General features: G+C 48.6%; 7 protein-coding genes and 1 non-coding gene across 8 annotated transcripts; 3 read left to right on the top strand and 5 right to left on the bottom strand.

The window, feature by feature from the left end:
- Positions 1-186: 186 nt before the first annotated feature.
- Positions 187-2,750, bottom strand: B0J16DRAFT_34046 (methylenetetrahydrofolate reductase-domain-containing protein). Its single transcript, XM_046127680.1, has 3 exons — positions 2,628-2,750; positions 663-2,543; positions 187-611 (listed from the first exon to the last, which is right to left on the bottom strand). Exons 2-3 carry the CDS (start codon positions 2,359-2,361, stop codon positions 445-447), a joined length of 1,866 nt encoding a protein of 621 aa, XP_045989727.1. The 5' UTR covers positions 2,362-2,543; positions 2,628-2,750; the 3' UTR covers positions 187-444.
- Positions 2,751-3,858: 1,108 nt separating this feature from the next.
- Positions 3,859-5,227, bottom strand: B0J16DRAFT_34023 (uncharacterized protein). The gene is made up of 2 exons (XM_046127647.1): positions 4,958-5,227; positions 3,859-4,903 (listed from the first exon to the last, which is right to left on the bottom strand). The coding sequence occupies exons 1-2, from the start codon at positions 5,103-5,105 to the stop codon at positions 3,894-3,896; spliced, it is 1,158 nt and encodes a 385-aa protein (XP_045989726.1). The 5' UTR covers positions 5,106-5,227; the 3' UTR covers positions 3,859-3,893.
- Positions 5,228-7,713: 2,486 nt separating this feature from the next.
- B0J16DRAFT_314402 (uncharacterized protein) lies at positions 7,714-8,337 on the top strand (the record flags this gene model as incomplete). Its single annotated transcript, XM_046125184.1, has 3 exons — positions 7,714-7,908; positions 7,964-8,112; positions 8,169-8,337. The coding sequence occupies 3 exons, from the start codon at positions 7,714-7,716 to the stop codon at positions 8,335-8,337; spliced, it is 513 nt and encodes a 170-aa protein (XP_045989725.1).
- A 278-nt stretch (positions 8,338-8,615) lies between these two features.
- Positions 8,616-8,710, top strand: B0J16DRAFT_t41. The gene has a single exon. It is a non-coding gene; the product is annotated as a tRNA-Ile (tRNA).
- Positions 8,711-9,209: 499 nt separating this feature from the next.
- On the top strand, positions 9,210-10,556 carry B0J16DRAFT_33978 (uncharacterized protein). Its single transcript, XM_046127586.1, has one exon. The coding sequence runs from the start codon at positions 9,394-9,396 to the stop codon at positions 10,465-10,467; it is 1,074 nt and encodes a 357-aa protein (XP_045989724.1). The 5' UTR covers positions 9,210-9,393; the 3' UTR covers positions 10,468-10,556.
- On the bottom strand, positions 10,557-12,678 carry B0J16DRAFT_33977 (major facilitator superfamily domain-containing protein). Its single transcript, XM_046127584.1, has 3 exons — positions 12,090-12,678; positions 11,689-12,036; positions 10,557-11,631 (listed from the first exon to the last, which is right to left on the bottom strand). The coding sequence occupies exons 1-3, from the start codon at positions 12,463-12,465 to the stop codon at positions 10,646-10,648; spliced, it is 1,710 nt and encodes a 569-aa protein (XP_045989723.1). The 5' UTR covers positions 12,466-12,678; the 3' UTR covers positions 10,557-10,645.
- A 164-nt stretch (positions 12,679-12,842) lies between these two features.
- B0J16DRAFT_329799 (uncharacterized protein) lies at positions 12,843-16,126 on the bottom strand. Its single transcript, XM_046126361.1, has 2 exons — positions 15,688-16,126; positions 12,843-15,640 (listed from the first exon to the last, which is right to left on the bottom strand). The coding sequence occupies exons 1-2, from the start codon at positions 15,753-15,755 to the stop codon at positions 13,093-13,095; spliced, it is 2,616 nt and encodes an 871-aa protein (XP_045989722.1). The 5' UTR covers positions 15,756-16,126; the 3' UTR covers positions 12,843-13,092.
- Positions 16,127-16,165: 39 nt separating this feature from the next.
- Positions 16,166-20,474, bottom strand: B0J16DRAFT_329798 (uncharacterized protein). The gene is made up of 3 exons (XM_046126360.1): positions 18,365-20,474; positions 17,142-18,306; positions 16,166-17,089 (listed from the first exon to the last, which is right to left on the bottom strand). Exons 1-3 carry the CDS (start codon positions 20,100-20,102, stop codon positions 16,402-16,404), a joined length of 3,591 nt encoding a protein of 1,196 aa, XP_045989721.1. The 5' UTR covers positions 20,103-20,474; the 3' UTR covers positions 16,166-16,401.
- Between the last annotated feature and the right edge of the window lie 1,803 nt (positions 20,475-22,277).

The following is a 22,277-nucleotide window of genomic DNA, read 5'->3' as shown; positions in this document are numbered from 1 at the left end:
TCCTCCACTGTCTTTATGTCGCTTTCCCTTCTTGTAGGGTGCGAGAAAGATAAACCGAAAAAAAAAAGACTAAATTCAATCATGCATTCATCCATCCATAAGGCCTTGCTGGCGGGGTATCGTTGAGATATAGAACAAGCAAAGCAAGCCCCCAAAACATAAAGTCGTCTGCGCCCGCCGGGTGATTTTATCTGTATCGTGCGCCTTTTTAAAATGCTGCCCCCGTATCCCTGGTAACTTTTTGTTGAAAAAGACACCGTGGTGATGCTATTATACCCAAAACCCGAAAAATCAAAAGAAAAAAATCAGATCGTTAATATCAAAAGAAAATCAGAGCAACGTGCAGAAACATTTCTGCTGTTCTGAAACGGTCACATAGATGTGGTTCAGGTCTGATGCTAGGCATCTCCATTCCTGCCACATCGCCGTACTGTGTTTGAGCGTTTAGTTCGCAACTGCAGTGGCCGTGGTACCATTGGCAATGGGCTCGGTATCGACGGCGCCGTTGGCGATAGGCTCGGAGAGAGGGGTGGCAGGAGTCGTCAAGTCATTAACCTCAAGCCCCTTAAGGAGCTCAAAGATGGTTTTGTTGTCGTGGAAGTCGTTGTTTACTATGCCATTCGTTAGTCTCGATTAACGTCGTCTGAATTTAGACTGCTTACCAATGTTCACCAGGTACCAGTCATTCATGACTCCCTCAAGAAGGGCACGGCTGGGGGAGCTCATGTCGTAACAGTGCGCCCAATCAACGCCCAGTCGAAATGCTTCATCCTTCCATGCGAGGAAGCTGATACTTTCGACAATGGTTGGCTGAACAATCTCCTTACCAGGGAACACACCCCAGGTAACGGCGTTGGGGCCATCAGAAGTGACGTTGGATCGAAGTTCGCCATCCTTGGTAACAGCGTAGTAGGTCAAATCAGGGTGGTTCTCGATGCGTGAGATCATCTTATCAAAAACACTGGGGTGAACAAGCAACTCCAGGTACGACTTCTGATAGACATAACCGTTATCGGGACCCCAGCCGTGGATAGGATGAGAGGACTTGACACCGTTAACGGCAGGCTGCGAGTTGATGGTCAAAAGTCCTCGCTTGTTCAGTTCAATAAGGCCATCTCGAATCTCATCGGCTTCGTCGGTAAGGGGCGCTTCACTCCACGGAAGGGATTCGACCTTATTCTCAAGGTAGGAGACGAAAAGTTGAGCAATGTCCTGGATAGTCTTGGGTTCACCCCATTTCTTTCGGTTCGCTTCATTAGAGCCAGTCAAGCCAATACCGTAGGCATCCAACTCTCCGAAAGCGGGAGAACGAGAATCACCCCAACGACCGTTAGGGAACTCATCCCAATCCTGTGTACGAATGACGTAGGACTTGTTGCGGTTTCGCCAGAAAATGGGGCGGACATCCTCCTCGCGGCGTCTGAGACCCTTGGACTGCTTCCAAGGAAGAGCATGCTGAAGAGGTCGCTCGGCAGAAGGAGCCCATTCTAGCTCCTCCAATAACATTCGTGTTGCCTGGGCGAGGTTCATGGTGTAAAAGTGAAGGTGATGAATACCGTTGGCGAGCAGCTTCCGGCACATATCGGCAACCAGTGTCTTTCCAATGTTTCGGACCGCAACATCATCGTTCTTGACAGGCTCCAGGGCGTCGAGCCACTCCTGTGGGATTTTGGCCTGCATGTGGTTGGCTCGTCGGAGGAAGCTTGCGTAAGTAGCAATTGGCATGATACCAGGGAGAATAGGGATGGTGATACCGCGCTCGCGAACACGCTTCACCCATCGAATAAAGTTGTCAGCATCATAAAACATCTGGGTGACAATGAAGGTGGCGCCCATGTCGACCTTCTCCTTGAGATGATCGAGTAGCTCGTCCTCATTCTTGTTGTCGTCAGAACCCTCAGGGTAACCAGCAACGCCAATATCGAAATGGTTACCGTAAGTATTACGGATGTGCTTGACAAGATCGCGGGCGTACTGGAAGCCTCCGTCGGCAGCGATCCACTTGTCTTGGGCTCGGGGAGGATCGCCACGAAGGGCCAGAATGTTGGTGCAGCCGGCCTTGTACGCCTTGAGCAGAGCATCGTTGACCTTCTCGACACCCATGTCAGTGCAAGTCAAGTGCATGCAAGTCTCGAGGCCGTACACTGCTTGAGCCTGGAGAACCATCTCGCAAGTGAGCTCAGCAATGCGGCCACCAGCACCCCATGTAATATCGATGAACTTGGGACCAAGATTGTACATGCGGTCCATACGATCGTACAGGTTTTGAACACCTTGGGCGGTCTTTGGAGGGAAGTACTCGAAAGAGAAGGAGGGCTGGCCGCTCCTCTCGGCGTCGCTGAGCATATCCTTGATATGCATATTGAAGATAATCTGCGGAAAAATCTCTTCTATATTCAGCTCGTGTAACGATTTATTGTTGCTTTGCCTATTTCAAGCACAATTGACAATATCAAAAAGGCGGCGTAGGGCGATGGCCGTGGCGGGTCGAAGCTTGTATCGGAGTCTGGGGAGATGTGGGGGAGGGGGAACTGTAACGGCAACTATGACCAGGAACCCATCTGTTAGCAAAGAGAAATTGGAAAGGGGACGGGAGCATTGATGCGATGACGTGGGTGAGAACTAACAATTGGAACTGCTTCCAAAAGAAATTGTTTTGTTGTTTGCGCTGCAACTCCAGACGAGGGGTGGAAACGATGATCTCTGTTTAATTGATCAATGTTTCGATCAACCTCTCTCAATCTGTTGAACGAGAAGCAGCAGCAGGTGTGAAGTAGACAAGGAACGATTCTTTGTCGTACAAAGGTCAATGTTTATCTATATCGAGGGATGGATGACGAGTATTCAGTCCAGAACAGAACAGAAAAGAAAGAAAAAAAGTAAGAAAGGAAGAGAAAGGAAAAAGAAGAAGGAGAAGCGAGTCCGGTGAGAAAAGCGTCCCACGTTTGTTCCTTCCTTCCACCTCATCGTTTCCTGGAAATTTCTCTCCTGTCGCGCGCGGCCGGCCTCTAAGTGCCCCTCCTTCCTCCAGAAACTCCCCCAGTGGGGTTCCGTTTCTACCTCCGATGGAAGAAGCACAGCCTGCGATTGGTTGAATATGGCGACACTGACTTGGACTCCAGCGCCGTTCCCGGGTACCGGAGGCCGAGAGGCTCAGGGCAGCTCAGCGTGGAGACAGTGAGGTTGCCGCTAATAGTTCCCCAAGCTACGAGCTTGCAATCCCCTGTAATGATTATTCTTAAGCTTTACTGTACCTAGGTAGGTAGAGTCAGTGGAAGAGTCATGGACCGTTGGAGCCCAGTTGAAATGGATCCGTCATCCTCAACGGAATGGAAATGATCTGCTCATCCGTGCCTCTGAACCGCTGTAGTTAATCTTTCGGTCAGAGACAAAAACAAGACATTCGACACTGAAGCACACTGCTAGTTTAGTACATGCACCGGCCATGCAAACTGCAGACTTGATGGCTTCTGTATGGCTCGGGCCGTGTAAAACATCCCACTCTGCCTGTGGTTTGCAGCCATCTTTTTGAAGTTGTTGTTTATTCACTGTTCAAGGTCCCCTGCTGCGGAGCAAGGGTCTAACTAATAGCTACACCCAATCATGACCCCAGGAGGTTTTTGACCCCTCAATTCTTAATCCCCATGCTGAGCCGCTCATGGTCAGACCGGTCTGCGAGTCTCGAAATCAATACCGATACCCTGGACTCCCGAGAGCCTTATCGTTTATTGACCATGTTACCCGACGGTCCGACACACTCGTATTCGTTCCTGATAGAGTCCTTGCGTCTTGTAGGGGGTTCTATGTACTTGATACATAAATGAACAATGCTTGCTCAGTATTGAAAGTGGTCAAAAATCTACTGTAGAAAATAACACCAGTTTGGATAAAGATTAAAATGTCACGGCGGGTGAACCACTGGAGCTTGTGGTTGCACTAGAATCTCCACCCTTGAGTAACAATGGCGGTGCTCCTCTCGTCTTTCGCCATCGATTACTGGTGTTGATGATGGTGTTATCGAACAGAAACCACCATCTCTCAAAAGTGACCTGTCCTAGCTCCCAGCTTCCAGGATCGTAAGGATCTTCACCGTGAATCCTCACTCCCTCAGCCGTGTCCTCCAAGTCGTAAGCGAAGTTGACAAATGCCAACACGCCCTGTGCCCGTGGTGGTCGCAACTCGTCAGGAAGAGACAGAATGGAAATGGCGCGTTCTCGCACGCTTGGCCATGGGAGGAGATCAAATACCGGGTGATGCGGTACTGAGACTTGTGAAGGAGTGGGCTGCCAATTTGCAGGAAGCAGAGCCGCTGGCGTTGCGATGCCTGTGGCAAAAGCCGAATTTGCATCAAGATCCCATAGATTCTGCTTACAATTGAGCCGGTCTGCGATGCGTAAAACGCCTTTTAGTAGAGTGAGTTGTAGTAATGGGAGGTTGTAGCTGTCGGGGAAGCTTTCTGTTGAAGCAGCAGGTGAGGTGCCAAATGAAGATGTATCGAGGAAATTTGTCAAGTCAGATCCGCTAAAATCGGTCTGTAGTCCATTGGATGCTCCTGTTGAGGCCTCGTCGCTGGCGTAGTCTTCACATAAAAAGTCCGGGAGGATATTAGGATCTGGCAAAACAGATGGAAGCGCCATTTCTGAGAGGGGACTCCAAGATGTCAGACCAAAATCAATTCCGGCCAAGATGTCTGCATCTCCAGTGGTAGATAGCATATTCACGGCCATATTGGAAGCTTGACCGACGACTGGCACATTGTCCTGTAGACGAGGCACTTCTATAGCATCATCCCCAAATGACTCTTGATCAGTTTTGGTAGATGATTCTGTCTGAAGCTCGGAGTTTAGAGTCTCGTCATTGCCAGATGACTTGGTTTTGAGACGACTCAGACGCTTCTTCTCGCCTACATTAATTGTTAACATTGCCTCTGACTCCCTACAATGTGGTTAGTACTTACGATATCTTCTCTGTGCAAGAACATTCAAGACTCTTTTTCTTTCGGTAGCGTCTTGATCAATGTCAGGAACATCGAGAGCCGGGGGCTTCTTAGACGCTCGCTGACGAGTCCTAGGACGATTGGCTGTGGCTGGGATTGTTTCCACCATTTTGAAATTCCTAGGACAGAGAATTGACTGCTAGAGCTCTTCTTGTACAATTAGGAATCAAACCGAAGAAATTTCTCACTTCAGCTGAAGTATAGATGCCTCTCTTTTCTAGACATAACGGAAGGCTTTCATCCCCACCCAGCATAACGCGTAAAAACAGGTTAGCTTAGACACTGTGCCACCATAACGGATAGCAGAGACTTGTAAGCACCATGTAAAAGTGAGTCATGACAAGTATTTCTGATCTATGTAAGACGCCAAGACTGGTTTGGACTGTGCGTAAGCAACTGTGTAATACTTGACCAAGTTTCCTATCTCAGTAATTATTGTCAGCCATTCCGAGTACCTCTAGTATCATAGTCTTTATATACCTCTTTCGACAATATTCGACTTTTCATATACTGCAGTAATCTTCTTTCGTTTTGAATCAAGTCGGATGTACAGTGCAATTGTGCTTGCAATGCTCTAAGTTATCAGCTGTTAGTCAAATCTCTAGGTGGATCATGTTGGGGTGAAAGCATGTACTTAGGTATATGTTCATGGTCCTCAGATCCGAGAACGAGTTGGCGCATGATTTGTGACAAAGAGAAAAGGGAAAATGTATCTAAGAGGGCGAGCTGACCTCTTTGTATATAGTGGCTGAAATGCATACCTAGTCATCATCATAACGTCGAAACATAACGCAATTCTCTGGCGGAGAATCAACCTGGAGCCTACCAAGCCGTTATGATGGAGACAAGCATATTAGGAACTTGCCAGAGGGCAGTTCTGATATGTTACTTGTTTTCTTGATTAACGCGGCTTCTTTTGAGTGTCCAGTCTGAACTAATCTGTTAGCATCCCTTGACTGTTCACAATATCTTCTATCATTAATCTGTAGTCTGCAATATCTAACTGCAAAAACTGCATCCCACTTGGTAGGTGACCAGCATCTATTGTTTCTACTTTACTCTACGCAATTGCGTGATTGTCAAACCTGACCACACCGCCTCAAGAACTAGTTATCAAGAGTTACATGTTTCTCCTCCCTGTGAAAGAATCGTAAATGCAGTGTTGATTACAGAGGCCATCACCGCCTTGTTGGAAAGAGCGTGCAAGTGTGTTTGTCGTTGCACTATCTCGTATCTGCCTGCCTTCTCACCACAAATCCGAGATATTGTCTGGATCGTCTGACGCACATGACGATGGGCGGGTGATACTTTTATTTTTCAACATGAGAAAAAGGTCGAATTTGGTAGTCTTGATGTATGCAGAACGACTGCTGCTGTACAACGAGGAGCGGTGCATTCTGCTTCTCGATCGGGTGACTATCGGTCGGGAGATGCGACGGGCTGATGCGTAGGATTATGTTGTGTACTCGAGAAACAGAGCGTCTTTCATCAGTAGAGATCGGTCTCGACTCACAAAAAGCCTGTCTTGGCGAACCAGATTCGCTGTTTGCTGCATGGTTCTACTCCGAACCTGGCTAAGACAGTGCTGGGGTTGAGGCTATATCCAGTGTAATACCTGGTTGGAGAACCTCAAAGTCTCACACTCATACCGTACATGCTTATTACTAGGGAGACTTTTGTGTATGGTATGCGGAATGCATTATCGGAGTCTACTGTGAATGTGATTTCCCGTTTAGGCAATTCCCGTCCTTGTGGAGTTCCGTCGGGTCTCCGTTCCGTTCCCGGCCCCGGCTCGATGCCGATACTACTGTGCTTCCAGTACAGTACCGGATGATGTACAGTGAATCCAGGCTGCAGTCATTCTGTTTCTAATTATGTAAACTGGATACGAGAAACATCCAGATCACATCACATCATGATATCGAATCTGTTTCAACCTCTGCCATTTACGTCAGTCAAGGTCGATCAGTAAATGCACGTTGGACGATCCAGCGGCTTCACGCGGTGCATGCATTGTATACTCACCAAAACCACATATTTCAATTTGCAGCAGATGCCTTATGATTTTTAGCAAATCAAAGCTTCTCAAAAATATCCCGTGATGCAATGCGCAACGTAGGCAGACCAAATGAAGCAAGACCGCTACTGTAGACTCTGAGCATATTTTCCCAGATAAACGGTTGACCAGCAGACACGAGAGTTACACTGACGAGCGCCTCAAGACCGGTAATACCGTTTGTTTGTTTATTTGTTTACATGATGTAAGCCTCCATCTGCATGTTGACAGCATTGCTTTGAACGCCCCGATGGGCCGAGATCGAATTACGGGGATGACCGCATCTTTACGGCAGTTTTTAATTTCTATGGGGATAGCTGAGTATGTGCTGACGAGGCGTTGAACCATGGACCCAGAGCTGACGCGAGACCCTTGATTTTACGACAAACGATGCAGTAGCATCGCATTAGCCATTTCCATCACGAGGATTCCCGCGTCATACCTTTGTTAGTCAATCACTCTACTGTATCAGTGACTCCTAGTTCAACCTTAAGATATCTTAAGTTTGTGGGTGTGTTGGAATAAACTCTGGTATAAGAAGGCTCAAGCCGCTGTCATTCACAATCGATATACCATTAAACAACTACAACACTTTGATTGTCTATTCATCTATTCATTATCTCCCAAACACTCTTGATTATACCACCACATAACCGTCAATATGAAGTCGTCTTTCGCTCTCGTTGTCCTATCACTCTTTGCCTCATCAGGCCTCTCTGCCTCTGTCGACATGTGGTCTTCTCCTCTCTCAGAACGAGGCGCACCCAAGTTTGAGCCTATTGACCCCAAAGTCATCAAGTCACGTCTTAGTACTACACCTCAGGAGAACAGTGACGGAGGTCGAAAGCCCGGATCGGTATGAATCAATGATCCCAAGTTCTTGTGATTTTGCATTATTAACAAACCTCCAGGTCTACTTCTGCCGTGGTGAGAATTGGGGACCTCCATGCTTCGAGTACCAGCCAGAGCTCGAGTACACATGTACTGAGCTGAATGGCAAGCTTCAGAAGCATGTTGGTTCTGTTTTTGCTGAGCCTGAGATTATTTGTCGTCTGGCGACGTGGGTTATTCCTCATTCAATTCATCATAGATCACTAACATGAGACAAACCATCAGATTCAAGAACAGATGTGTCCCTCTTAACATCTTTGCCTGGCCAGAGATCGAAAAGGGTTCATCCAAGCTTCTTCATGAGAAGTCACCTTCCGGATCTGATAGTCTCGGATCTGTAGCTACTCATTTCACGTGCGCCAAATGCACTAACTGTGTCCGAGATCCTAAGTGATTATGGGTAGAGCATCCAATTCGAGGTGGGATGTTAGTGATGACGATGCACAGTTTGGTGCTAGAGGAGGGGCAATGTCATTTTTGAGCTGGCGTTGAACTGGAAAGGATATGAGAAGGAATTAATAAGGCCAACTAGAGCATTCATTATTTACCTACCTATCTATTTAATTTATCCTGTCAATCTATCATAGCGATGGATTTCCATCTTTGCCTCGATTCAATTGGGTAGGGCAACTTGTGCAGTAACTGCCAGCTTGCCTTCCATCGAATTGGAAGGCTTCCGTAGCTCAGTTGGTTAGAGCGTCGTACTAATACTTCAATCTGAATATTCAGTGATGCGAAGGTCTCAGGTTCAAGCCCTGGCGGGAGCAATCCCAACGCCGTCCGATTCGTTCTTTTTTTCTATTGTAATCGATCATGAAACATCAACTCTATGGTGGTTACAACCTTTTTGGTGCTCATAACACAGGTACGTTAGAGGTTATCCAGAAATGAAGTCATTCATGGCCAAGCAGCAGGAACGGCATCGGCGCTTGCTGCATCTAGACCTCGCACCTTCCATTTCTTATATCTGATTTGGAAGATAAGGCAGTTGCGATGCAGTGGATGCTTCGGCCATGACCAACTCAGCGACACTCTGCTTCCTGCATCCAAACCTCCATCTTTCACACTTTTCATTCCATCCATCAATCTTGATAATCCATCAGCATTTAGCCGTTTCTTTTTTGGTAACAAGCTGATAAATATTCATTCCATCATGAATCACAGCTTCACTCTTCCCATGCGCTCAAGAGCTCCCACGCTCCCTGCCGCAGCCACCAAGGGCTTATACGACAGCCAAACGGTCTCAAGTCCCCGCAAGAGTGACCTGAAAGTCAAGAAGCGAGCCCTTGATGCTCGAAAGAAGCCCAAGAACCTTGAGAATGTTAAGCCAGAAGCATCTTAGCGTGATGCTACTTCGAAAATCCAACCTCCCTCTGTTGTGGATGCAAACACACTTGAGTTGAGACCAAAGACTATCAGCAATGACACCTTTCTCTGGGGTGGCAGACCCATGCCCGATATCCATCATGATCATTTTCGTGAAGGGGCACAGCTGAACGACTCTTCTGAGGAACCAGACACTAAACGATCAGCGTCTCAAGTCGTTGCAGATCAGGTCTCTATCTTGGAAATGGTACGAGAGGATCTCAGGCATCTCAGATCCCAAACATCCTCCCCAGAGCCTGTGCTAGGGCCCATAGCTGAGCCTGAGCTTACACAAAAACACAAGCCTGGACAAGAGAGTGCAAGAAGCACATCTTCTTCTTATCCTGAAGATGGCATCCGGTCCCCTAACGTGCCTTCCCCATCAGATTCACACACACCCCTATCGACTCTTGGTGACCTGGAGAAGTATAGCCGCACGAATGATCGTTTGTCCGGCCTCCAGTCATCGTCCAGCTCCTCCGATGCTACAAGGGTTATCAGTCAAGGAAGCACCTACAAGGCATTGGCAAATGCTGCAGGAGCTATCGGGAAACTCCAACGCTTGCCGACACCCTCGTATCATCGTTTTGAAGTCCTGTCGAGTTCGGAAGATTTGATGGCGAATGTTATAGCTCCACACAATAGCGAAGCTAGCCACGAGAGCGAGGTTTCAGCAGAACACTCTGCCGGAGGCTCAGAGGTGCAACCGCTAAGCAGAGTAATGGCTCATGGGAGACTCCAAACCGAAAGTCCCAGCCCTTCGGTAAAGTTACCTCAGATCGTCAGGTCCAAGAAAAGAAAGGCTTCAGGCATCTCATTTCGAAGTATTTCTGAGGGTGTGAAACGATCCCGTATTGAAATTAAGAAGCTAGCAGTCAACGTTTGCAGCAATAGCTGGGACAAGCTTCGCCAAGCTCGTGAGAACATCAAACGACAACGCAAAGATCAAAAGAAACACCACTCAGTTTGGAAAGCATTGCGACGCAAACTCAATCCCGACGATACAATCAAAGACAAGCATGAAGATAGGTCGTCGCACTTCTCGATGGGGAACGGCTTTCGCCGACACGTATCTGAGCATAAGTCTTGGTGGAAGGCTGGCGTGGAGAAGTATCAAGCTCCCGAATGGATGCGCTTTGGGAATCAGACCAGGGATTGATAACATCCTACCACTGCAGCTTCTTAGAACGAAGTAGGCGAAGGCGAAGGAGTTATCATCGGACCAGTGAGAAGCACAAATTGCAGGTAGTTCACTAATTGAGTCTTTCATTATATTGATACTATATCGCTGTATCCGTTCATCGAAAGCTGACTTACAGAAGAGAGAATTCAAATTGCTATAACATATATCGAAAGGAGGCGCCCGTCACTTTTCTCCTCCCGGAACCGACAAGGCCTTCTTCCTCTACCTCATCGCCTCCCTCCAAATGTTCGCTTTCGGCCCGATCGAACTTGCGGTTCTGATACTTTAGATAAAAGCGAAGAGCATATGCTAAGATGGAAACACTGAGCATCGCCACCGCACAAGTACTCATTCCTGGCGCATAATAAGGAGCATCACGGTCGGGGTATAGCCTAGTGCCCACGAGCGGACCACATTGGCCAACAAGCTGTAGGAGAGCAAAGCCACCGCCCTGCCGGCTCTGACTGGCCTGGTTATTAATACTCCACGTGATGATGAGAGTGACGACGTTGAAGAAGCCTATCGCGGCAGGATATACAGCCATATATCGAATGAAATTAGGTAAGTTTAGGGGTTTGGCCAGGGCGAGTATGGCGTAGCCGCTGGCGGACGCGAGAGCGTGAAACATTAAAGGGACGGTGCGAGTGCGCAACCGATCAGACATATGAGCCGTGAAAAGAACGATGACAAAGGCGGCTAAGTAGGGAGGGGCACTGAGGGCCTGGGAGGTGAGGGTATCGTGACCCATCTCAGTAAGGATCTTTGGGAGGAAGACGGGAAGTGATGAGTAGGCCATATTGGTGAGAAAGAACATGGTGGCGGTAATCCAAGCTACAGGATCACGGAAAATGGCTAAGACATCGCGACCCTTGAGACCGGATGAAGGTTTGGCGTTTGTGGATGTAGACGCGGACTGCTCGCTTCGGAGGCGCAAACGAGCGACTTTCTTTTCACGCTTGGTTAGATAGGGGGCAGTTTGGGGTGAGTCCGGGATGACGTTCCAGGCGACTACAGATGCGATGACAGAAGGAAAACCCTCGATGATGAAAAGAAGACGCCATGGGGCGATAGGGCCAAGTGAAGCAAATTTGACAATGAGCCAGGCAAGGGTGGAAGCAAACGTCGTGGCCAGAGGTGCGGCTATCATGGTTAGTTGGGAGTTCTACAATACAAACCTGTATCAAGATGAAGACATACCAGATATGAAAATAGCAGTCCGGAATGCCAGCTCCTCGCGTTTGAAAAAGAAGCTCAAGTAAAACGGAATACCAGTAAACCCCGCCTCACCAATACCCAGCACAGCACGTAGCGCAATCAGCATAGGGTAAGACGTAGCGACGGCCTGAAGAGACGCCATGAGACCCCAGGTCAAGACTACCATAGACACAAAGATGTGTGCGGGGATGAGCTTCCACAGCAACGACATCCATTCAAAGGCGATATAGGTAATGTAGAATGCCGTCAAAGCCCATTGATACCACTCATCACGGGGTGGATCAGATTGAAGGTCTTCATCCATGCCTGCTATTCGAGCATTGCCGATATCTGAATGGATGTGTTAGCTTTTTGTAGATGCAAAGAAGGACCCGATTCCATACTCGACCTGTCGACAAAGCTCAGCATATAAAGGAGAGCTACGAATAGAACAAGCTTGCGATCAAACTTCCTTCGGACCGCCTGCTCTTCGTCTGGGGTATATAACTGGAAGCTCGCTACAGATCCAGGACTTCGTGAACGGCCTGCAACAAGAGGGCGATCCACATCCTCATCATCGCCAGCTTCAGCATCCCATATGGCGCTGCCGTTGCGATCCCTACTTGTGTCCCTATCGCGAAGCTCGTATACATCGCTCCCACTACCAACGATTGACCGGAGATCTTCGTCGTCGCTATCATCGAGCGTGAGCTCTATGCTTGTTTGCGCAAAAGTCTCAACCGGAGCACTTGGCCCGTCTTCGGGTTTCGGGTGGACCATTCGAGCGCTGAGGTGAGACTGAAGGTTTGGAGTTGAAAGGGATGGCTTCGGAGACGTAGGCGGGACGGGACGAGAGGTGTCTCGGCCTCGGGACTTAGGTACTCGGGGAGGTCGTTTATCGGAGCGGCTCTAAGGTTAGTTAATGGCCGTTAAGGATGCCATTCAATAGTATACGCAAGTTGCATTCTCGCTTGTTACAAGCGGAATCAATGGGACTAGGGGAGAAGTTGATAGCTGTAAACTTGTAGGCGATCAATCTATTCAATCGCAAGCTGTCTTGCCTACACGTGACGCGCACCAACTCCTTGCATGGAGAGCAAAAGTCCCCTGCTCAGTTATGTATGTTTTTATGCGAAGATAATAGTGATCTTCATATTGAATGGTTCAAATTATTTTCTTGTATCTGACGGAGTAAATATTGTACATGTCGATAGTAATCTCGGTTTTTACCCTTTCATCATGACCACCCATCATAAAACATTACAAGTTATGAAGCCCCATAAGTTTGCTAGCTACCCCTGCAATGACATAGTTACTGTTCGACAATAAAGCCAATTGGGCAGTCTTTTTATATATACAGCACTAAAAGAAAACTCCTTCGCTTTGTGCTTCATCAACTATTCCAGTTCACTGATGGGCCCCTTTGGCAAGTGACGGTCTTCGGAATAGTTTTTTAAACCCGTCAGCAACCGAATGGCTTCGACCAATGTGATGTTTGTGATGCTGTTTCCCCCCTTCTTGCTTATGCCCATCACTATTTTGAGTCGACACACTGGCTTGCCGACTCTGTGCTGCATTTAGAGGTGGCTGTGGCGCTCTTGGCCTTGCTTCTTGTGCTGAAGGCAGTGGCACATTTCTTTGTGCAGTAGCATTCAGGCTGTAACCTGCAGCAACTGGTGGTCTCGGTCCCGATATCACTTGTGTGCCCTGTGTGGTTCTGGGCGCATCATATCGGTATGGCCTTGAGAAGCTTCCTGCATTGGGCCTCAGTTTTACCCCCTCCTCGGGTGCTGTTTGTGGCCTTCTCTGCGGCCCTCCTGTCTGTGCAAAGCGCGGCTTTGGTTTTGGTGGTGTAGGTGGACGAACAGGGTTTACTGGTGGTTCAGGTGGAGGCGGCAAAGTAGATAGACGTACGTTCTTTGGCATGCTTCTCGGTATACGGGACTTCGGTGATGCATTCGTAGAAGACTGTCTTGTGGGGGTTTTGGGGGTTCTCGGCGGCGTCTTCATATTCAGATCAGAAGTCTCTCGTTGAGCTGACGTCGGTGTTGCAAGATCCTTCCTAAGATTCGAAGCCGCACCCCCTGGCATGTTTGCAGAGTTTATATTCAGTGGTGGAGGACGTATGACTCTGGACTTAGGTAACGAAGATGGGGGCTGCCTTTTAGAAACGGTTTCTCCAGCATTGTACAAGACACCCGAAATTGGTTGTTCTAGGCGTCTAGGGTTTGGCGTGACGAGTAAAGGTGAGGCATGTGGAACTGCCTCCTCCAATCTAGGCTTCTTTGACCTCAAAGGTTGTGGCTGAAGTGAGTATCCTGATGCTGGAGAAGGTATTCGAGGGGTGATAACTTCCTTAGGCAAGTGCAATGTAGTTAAAGAATTGTTTTTTGAATGTACGAGCTGTGGCGTCAGTGGGAAAGAGTTCTCTTCGTTACGATATGTACTAGACCCTGAAGATTCTAGTGGTGAATCGGAAGATAAGGGCCAGGACGTCTCCGGTGGGTTTGTAGCCTCAGTCTGGTTCGGAATCGTTGGACTTGAGGAATCATTGGAGAAGGCATCTGAAGATGGCAAAGCAGGCGAGAAAGGCGGTACAAAACTCTCGGGTCTGTATAAGCTTGGAGCTGGCAGGTGTCTATACGGTGCCTTGGGCGTTGGCGGCGTCGAAGACCTCGGTGGCAGAATCTCTGCAGGCTTGAGAGGCTGCATAATGTCCGGCATCTCTTCTCTTATAGGACTCCGTACTGGTGACTGTGCTTTGGCAAACTCTTCTGGCTCCATTCGAATATGCCCGTTTTCAGAATAAAGCCCTACTGTTGATGTTGAATATCGTGTATTCGCAGATTGAAGCAGCGGTACCTCAACATCCGGCGTTTCCAGTTCCAATCCATCGTCGGACGACTCTTTCTGAGACCAAATTGAAGATTCTGTAGATATAGACGCCCTATTGAGGTCGAGCTCGCTGGGTGCAAGAGGTTTATCGATATCCGGTGTCTCTATTCTGGTTTCGTCGGGTGATTGGTCCTGGGACCAGACTGTTGACGTTGTCAAGACCGATACTCTGCTCGGATCAAGTTGAGGCCGAAGTGGTATATCGATATCGGGTAGGTCTAGTGAAAGAGGTCTTGGAGTAGCGGCGCCTTCGGAGTCATCTAGTATATCCTCCAATACAGTAAGAGCATCTTCTTCATCTCGGCCACTACCATCCTCGTATTCAGATGGTGAGTTAGAGGAGCCGTCTAAAGTTTCTCTCGTCCTTCTGGCGCGGGCCATGTGTTGTGCTCTTTCTCTCAGCTGCTCATACCCAACCTCCTGTTCTTCTTCATCACTCTTCCCAGGAACTTCTCTCACGTCGTCTCCGCAGACAATAACATACCATCTCACTTGCTCTCCTTTCTGCAACTCATCCCTCAGTTGAACAATCCACCCATCATCGCCTGCCATCTTTTCGTAGTACTTGGCCATCTGACCTGCTACGTCCACGCTTAGATCGATTCTCACCACATGGTCAGCTACATAGGCATAAGGCCTACATGCCATTACCATCTCGTCAACATCGAACTCCTCCAACAACTTGACTGGGGACCATGAATGCATGAGAACAGCATCGTCAGAATCGGGTACACGTGATTGAGGGAGATCATGGTCGTCATCCACATGATCAGGCTTTGGCTTTGGCTTTGGCTTGGCATTTTTGGCACTGCTAACAGTGGCTTGTGTCGGCGTGGTCGGCGGAGTGAGCTCAGGCAGGAAATCGAATTGAGCGTGTAACTGGTCGAGAATACAATATGAAGAGGCAGGCGCAAGGATCCAATTCGGAGCTGCGTCTTCAAGATCGTTAAGGATGACGAAAATACGGATATCGCGGCGATGCCATCGAAATCCGTGGCATAGATACGTCGGCATCGAGTCGGGTTGGTCGTTGTTCGGTGGTGAGACAAGAAACGAGGGACTGTAAGCTGTGAGTGACAGGGTTGACTGACTGCCGTGGTTGATTACCTCACTCGGCCGTCAATTGAACTCGTCTGTCTCTTAAGAAGACGGGGCCTCTTCTGACCAAGCTTCATAGAGCGGCTTGCGAAGCATCCGACATCTCGGTATCGACGGCTGAGACTGAGGCTTGGGTGTGGTTGTTTGAGGATGAAAAGCGTGGAACGATTGGAATTGCTTCCGTTCCTTGCCCTCCATTCCTGCCTCTTTACTGTAGCTACCTATTTATCTGGGCGTCGTTGCCTACTGGATCTTACTGCATCGTACCTAACTCAGTACAGTATTAGACTGGCTGGCTCAAGGTACGGGCAGGTACGACTAACGTCAGAGTCAAGCCCAATTCCGTCTTCGGAAAGCATCGCCCCATCAACCTAACGGTAGTCGCTCTTGCACCGTCCGCATGCAAACGTAAACCATGTGAGAGACGGCTTCTATCTTCTGTTCTAGGCTTTAGGCTGAGACATTGTCTCGCTTATGCCCGCCCAGAACAATAATCTTTGTTAATCAAGTTTTCACGTGCGACAACCAAGTCTGCTCCAATGTAGGTAGAGAAGTCAATATTAATAGTATTCATTTTGTGTCAGTCATTGTCTCATCTTGATATATCCAACTTTTGGTCGACCTTGCTCTATATTCCCAGTAACCTCAATAAAGCAAATGCACCGTCTTGTTGTAATACGCTCGTCATCATCAATGCACTTCTTCAATAGTGTAGAGTGGTCCCTAGTTTTTGAAGCCCGTTAAATCCAGGCTAACGCCACCTGTGTCTTGTAGTCCTTCCATAGTAACGCCCCCAAAGTCTTGAGCGTCAAATTCGAAATCCATGTCTTGCAAAATATTGTTCACATCCTCATCTGAGAGTTTGATGTCCACGTTGCTGGGTACGGCGGGCATACTCGCCGTTGGGTTCTGAGCAGTCGCAATTTGAGGAACCTTTTTAGCCACCATGTCCTTGAACTTGTTCAACAAATCGATATCGTCGGCAGGAGTGGTATTAGAATCGAGAATACGTCGAGCCCGAGTCTGCAACATAGCATCTGATGGTATAGAACCTTTGCAGGCGACATGGTCTTCGACATAGCTGATGAGACCCCGCTCCAATTCGCGTGAACAGAAAATTTCGGCTGGTCGTGCAGCCTCCGATGTGAGCTTCTCGATATAGCTGTTTGCTATGGCTGCTGGGAGGGACTTGGCGCCCTGGCCCATGGATACCTGAGCGTCTGCAGGGAAAGGATCGAGTGATGCCTTAGGGCAGGCGTATGGTGGCGCGAATCCAGATCCGCCTGACTCGAGAGCCCAGCCGTCGCTCATCGGAAGACCAGGACCATCTGTCTTGAGGATTCCTGCGTCACGCTTAAATCTCTGCAACCACTCAGCGTTATCTGCAGCAGTTTGGTTCCAGGGGTCGTCACTGGAGTATCGTTAGTTCACAATGCGCCTATAAATAGCCTCAGAAAACTTACTCGTCATAGAGAATCCAGCGAGCCTGATGCTGGAGCTCCTCGTCACTTGGTACATGGCGGTTGGGGTTGTTAACAGACATCGTCCCAGCAACCCATCGTTTCAACTCTTTGGCCAGTCGCCTGTAGCAGTTGGCATCGTTGAGGAAGTAAGGCCCGGGGCAGTTGTTACCACTGCCCATATCGAACATGTCGTTGCATCCCATGAGCACAGGACATTCGCTGCTGAACAATGTTGTAGCGTCAGTAACGGCAGTTCTACTGGCGGTTCCGCTGATGGTCGACTGGGTGCTATCCTGAAGGGAAAATGCAGGTGAGCTGTTGCTCGTTGCAGGATGACGGTTCTTGAAACCCTCGAGCCAAGACGCATTGTCGGCTGCGGTTTGATTCCAGCCGTCATCGAATTCATAGATAATGATACGAGCTTGTCGTTGAAGGTCATCGTCAGTGGGTTCCATTCCCATAGAACGCTGTAACATAAGATAGTCCTTCAGTTCACGCTCGAGACGCGAGTAACTGTGGATGGTTGAGTCTATGGATGAAGGGTCCTTTGATCGGCAAATATGGTCCACCACATCCTCGCTTCGTGGCAGGTGTGCACGTCGACGGAAGGGGGCAAGCCAGTTAGTGGATGATGTAGCAAGTCGAATCAGCCAGTTTGCAATGGCCTCTGATGGATGTGTCGATACTTCCTCTACTTTGCCGACAATGCGACAAGCCTCATCCTGAAGCTCATCGTCCATTGCGGTTAAGCCCAGTAGTCTCTTGGCCTTGACAAACTCATGCAGTTGCACCTCCATGGGGCACTCCTCGAACAAGTTATCCTTGCCGTTAATTTTAAGTGATGCCAGCCTGTTTTCTGCGGCACCACGCAAAGGACCGAATCTTGCCTTTTGCTGCAGTGTCTCAGAGCTCATGATAATATCACGAAGCCAGGATGGACGTGTGGCAATACCTTGTAAAGACAGCAGTTCGCTAGCGTAGATAATACGACAACCTTCAACCATCATCTCTTCGTCGTTGGGGAGTCGTCCGTGTTGATCTTGGTAGTTCCGTGTGAAGAAAGCCATTTCCAGCTTAATCAGCTCGTAGGCGTTACGAGGTGACTCTGGTGGAGAGTGATTGGCTACGTATGGCATCGGGGATGTGCGTTCATAATGAATAAGATCTATTTCAAAAGTTAGACGTTGGCAACTTGTCTACAGGATACTGCAGAGGTCTCATACATGGAGGCATAGAATTCTCGACCATCTCGAGTACCGGGTTATCAAAACCCCAGTCACCCTTCCAGTCAGCCATGGAGTAACCCGTCTTAAAATGCTCCGCCAAATGATCGACACGAATAGTCCAAGTATCCATCACGATACCACAGAAACCACACCGGGATCGAATCTCGGGCGTAGCCACCTTCCACGACTTCATAGACCAGTCCTGAAACTTGATATTGTGAACCAAACGCAAGTGCTGGTTGAGGTGATCTTTTCGGTAAAACGTTCGTTCGGCGGGAGTACGTTCTTGGCAGGCTGAATGGTTGTGGGCTTCGATGTGTGCATCATCCGGATTGGCTTCACCGCAGAAGACACATGACAGGATGCCAGTATCGGGATTGACGGCCTTTGACCCGTGTGGGGTACACACCCACCTCTCGAGAGATAAGTGCAGAGACTTTTCGTGTCGCTGCCAGTCGTGCTTGGTCCTGAAAGTTTCGGTACAGAATGTACATTGGAAAGTTTTAAGAGGAGCTGCGAGGCTTGTCTTCTCTTTCCCTGTCTTTGCCGAAGCCCTTCGGCGTCGACGGCGACGACCGTGGCTGTTGAATGGGGCCGAGCTAAACGATCCCCATGAGTTGCGGGATCCATGTGAATAAGCCGATCCGAGGGAGCCATTGCTCGAGTGAGATGTTCCCAAACTGCTGACCGATGACTGGTTACAAATGGATTTGCTGGAGCCGTCGTCGGCGTAGCTCAAACTGAAGGGGCTATCGATTCCTGATGAGAGGCCGGAAGACGATGCTGTGACGGCCCGAGCAATGGCACTGACGGAGGCAGGTTCGTTCTCAGGAGGAGAGTGCTCCCAACGCTGCAGTGGGTTCATGGCTTCAAGTGCTGGTGTTCCACGACGCTGGGGAATATCCATAGGACCTGACCATGAGCTAGTGTAGTGAGGTGATGTTGAACGAGGAGGCTGGACTTTGCCTCGTCGACGTGCATTTGCAAGCCAGTTTGTGATCTGTACCTTGTTCAGGCCAGTCTGGCGCTGCAGCATCTCTTTCTCCTCGTCGCTAGGATACGGATGTCGGTTATGAGTCGAGAGCCAGTTCTTAAGAACACGGACAGATTCTCGAGAAAATCGAGCTCCAATCTTAGGAGGGGGTGCGGCCTTGTTGTTAACCGTCTCTCCCATATTGGCTAGATCGGAAACAGATGCATTACGAGAAGCGTTGCGGGAGGACTGGCAAGAGTCGTCTTGTGTATCTTCCTGAAGAGTATTGGGAATTTCAGGTCCAGATGAGAGGAAAGGGTTGATGTTGAAGGGAGCTGCTGAAGTGTTGAGGGACGCTGGAGCAACAGCAAAACTGCAGTCGACCTTCAGGGCCACACAGGTTGTACAGTAATCCTTGTACATACCCTCTCGGATCTTTTTGCAAGAAAAGCCAGCCATGGAGCAGTTAATACATGGGGATGGAGGTGTGTCCCATTGAAACTGATTGGAGATGTCGTCGGCAGTCGTAGTCAAGTCCATTGCTTGAGCAGACATATCTGGTAGAGGGAAGTTGTTGTCCGAGAAGTGCTGAAGGGCGCAAAAACTGAAGTCGTCCTCGGTTACATTTGCGAGAACAAGGTCAATGTTCTCGTTGCCTTCGCCTGTCAGACCAGCGAGAGCATTACCATCCTGGGGATGCTGAAAGGCGTCAATGGCCTTGTCCCAGTTGACAAACTGCTCCATCTCGTCGATGCTAGCCATGCTGCACAAGGGTAAGTGCTGATGCGGAGCAGAGATGTCAATTCAAGTCGATCGAAAGGCGCGCGTGAAGATTGACAACCATGAGCTGAGCTGAATGGAGTTGGATGTCAAGTTGACTCAAGCCAGCCTAGTCCCACTTGAACCTTTAGGCAAGTGGTATAAGATAGGACAAGCGGTTATCGTTGAATCTGAGAATGAAAAGAAAGGAAAGAGGCTCATAAATCGAGGACAGCCTCTGAGTTTTGTTCAAGTCAAAAAGCCCAACTAGCCATGACTATCGGTCTATCTAAAGAAACAGACAGTACCGATGGAGTAGAGTCAGCCGTTCCCGTCCCCAGAACTTGAACCGTACCAAAAGGTCTGGTGGAGTTGGAGTGCAGACTGTCGGCCAAGCCACACCAACCAGTTGAACTAGTCTAACCAGAATGTCAAGTCGTGCGCCCTTCAATTGACAGACAGGGATCATTTTGATCAATGGACCCACGCACATAATCTGCGGACTGACTGTATTACGGACACTGTAAAATAGTTGTCCTTTGCCCAGCTAACGGTGAGCAACATTGGCAACTCACCAATCAACAACTTGCCTATACAGTGTCAGCTTGATAATTCCAAGCGAGACTGGCGCATCCTGAGCTCCGCTTCTCGTTATTCGCAAGGCGTAACCATCCATGCAAATGCGTCTCATTAGATCCTCAAGTGACTGCAGTACACCGAGACCGGCCCTGTATGAATCTTTTCCCCATGAGTGCGACGTCCATCTTCAATCAATAAGAATCAGTCGTACCCATGATCCAATCAGAGTGCATTGTGACCCTCAAAGGGTCCAACAGGTCTGTCTGCCTTCCCCGGGGCATACGTGTGGGGTTGAGCACGTCCTCGGGGAAGTTTGTTCATTCCGTCTTATTCTGATCCATCGATAAGTTGCGAGCATCCATAGACTATCTGCTCCAGGCTATCACGAAAGCACTGGAACCTTCCAAAAAAAAAAAAAAAAAAAACGTCTGTCGGGGAAAAAATAAAGGCCATACGTAAATCTGTGGGTAAGATTTTAGAGACAGCCACCGACATGACATACGGTGGTGTTGCCAATGGGCTAACAAATCGCAGATCGCTCGAGGTGTTTTCCCTGCTTGTTGAGCAAGATATTGCGTATTATTGTCTGACGTATTGGTAAGCAAAGAAGTTGAATGATGTCTTTTTGTGAGACGTGAACTTTTGATTGATATGAACAAGGTTTGCATTTGGGTGTGGTCCAGACCCCAAAAGCTGGGGGAAGGCACCAGTGAGAGTGATTGAGCTACTGCTGTATCTACAAGTCATGCGAACGCGCCTGCCGTGGTTTGTTCTACACAGCGGAAATGCAGCGCACTCGGGTACGGTAACAGCGGAGTATCCGGAGGCTGACCCACCTGGGCTCCGGGATACGCGATCACGGCGGAGCAAAAAAGATCTTGTTCAGTATTGGATGCGTGCTAGACTAATTAATGTTTAAGAGGTCATAATAGGCATAGGCATTGGACTCTCATTCGAGTCAAGATTGAGGCCCCATATATCAGCTCAACTCATGCACACTTACCTGCTAGCCTGCCTCTTCAGCTCACCACATGTCTCCCCAGTGGTACCAGTAGATTTATTGCGGCTCTCTGTACTTTCCATCATGATTAGATGCCGGTCCGATGATAGACGGTTAAATTACATTCCCGTAAGTGCCGCCCGTTGGCCATATTCACGGGAGGTTCCGAGCCAGTTTGTTAGGCTAAGACGCCGGTATCGCAGCAACTTTGAACTTTGACCAACATCATGACCGTTGTACTCTCACAGGGATATCTTGACATAAAACTAGTATACGATTAATAAATGGCAGAAATGAAGGGAATTCATTCAACCCTTGCAGTGTACTGATAGTTAGCAACCCGTTGTGATTAAGATTTAGGGAATGTATAATTGTTAAATAGTTATAAATAAAACGTTGAACTTTCTTAAATTATGCATCCAGTTGGGTTTCCATATATATAGACCATTGATTCTAGCAGCTACAACTCAATTATATGAATATGAGCATCATGAAGCCAAGGCGGTTGCCCGACAGTGCCTACCTACTTATGTTAAGCGGTCATGCCATCAAGATCACAGCAAACGCATTGCACCAGGAGAGGTATAGCAGCGACTATA

This window comes from Fusarium flagelliforme (assembly GCF_020744385.1).
Source record: "Fusarium flagelliforme strain FIESC 12 MPI-CAGE-AA-0113 chromosome Unknown B0J16scaffold_1, whole genome shotgun sequence".
Taxonomy (NCBI): Eukaryota; Fungi; Ascomycota; class Sordariomycetes; order Hypocreales; family Nectriaceae; genus Fusarium; species Fusarium flagelliforme.
This window is presented reverse-complemented; position numbering and strand designations above follow the sequence as displayed.

What these genes read in the sequence shown, in the direction of transcription:
- B0J16DRAFT_34046 (XM_046127680.1), bottom strand. Translation starts at nt 2,361, where the DNA reads ATGCATATCAAGGATATGCTCAGCGACGCCGAGAGGAGCGGCCAGCCC. An exon ending in CTGGTACCTGGTGAACATTG is followed by an intron (nt 612 to 662) that starts GTAAGCAGTCTA and finishes CGAATGGCATAG; the next exon opens with TAAACAACGACTTCCACGAC.
- B0J16DRAFT_34023 (XM_046127647.1), bottom strand. Translation starts at nt 5,105, where the DNA reads ATGGTGGAAACAATCCCAGCCACAGCCAATCGTCCTAGGACTCGTCAG. An exon ending in TCTTGCACAGAGAAGATATC is followed by an intron (nt 4,904 to 4,957) that starts GTAAGTACTAAC and finishes CAATTAATGTAG; the next exon opens with GCGAGAAGAAGCGTCTGAGT.
- B0J16DRAFT_33978 (XM_046127586.1), top strand. Translation starts at nt 9,394, where the DNA reads ATGCCCGATATCCATCATGATCATTTTCGTGAAGGGGCACAGCTGAAC.
- B0J16DRAFT_33977 (XM_046127584.1), bottom strand. Translation starts at nt 12,465, where the DNA reads ATGGTCCACCCGAAACCCGAAGACGGGCCAAGTGCTCCGGTTGAGACT. An exon ending in GAGCTTTGTCGACAGGTCGA is followed by an intron (nt 12,037 to 12,089) that starts GTATGGAATCGG and finishes ACATCCATTCAG; the next exon opens with ATATCGGCAATGCTCGAATA. An exon ending in GACTGCTATTTTCATATCTG is followed by an intron (nt 11,632 to 11,688) that starts GTATGTCTTCAT and finishes TAACCATGATAG; the next exon opens with CCGCACCTCTGGCCACGACG.
- B0J16DRAFT_329799 (XM_046126361.1), bottom strand. Translation starts at nt 15,755, where the DNA reads ATGAAGCTTGGTCAGAAGAGGCCCCGTCTTCTTAAGAGACAGACGAGT. An exon ending in TCAATTGACGGCCGAGTGAG is followed by an intron (nt 15,641 to 15,687) that starts GTAATCAACCAC and finishes CACAGCTTACAG; the next exon opens with TCCCTCGTTTCTTGTCTCAC.
- B0J16DRAFT_329798 (XM_046126360.1), bottom strand. Translation starts at nt 20,102, where the DNA reads ATGGCTAGCATCGACGAGATGGAGCAGTTTGTCAACTGGGACAAGGCC. An exon ending in CGAGAATTCTATGCCTCCAT is followed by an intron (nt 18,307 to 18,364) that starts GTATGAGACCTC and finishes CTTTTGAAATAG; the next exon opens with ATCTTATTCATTATGAACGC. An exon ending in CGCTGGATTCTCTATGACGA is followed by an intron (nt 17,090 to 17,141) that starts GTAAGTTTTCTG and finishes ACGATACTCCAG; the next exon opens with TGACGACCCCTGGAACCAAA.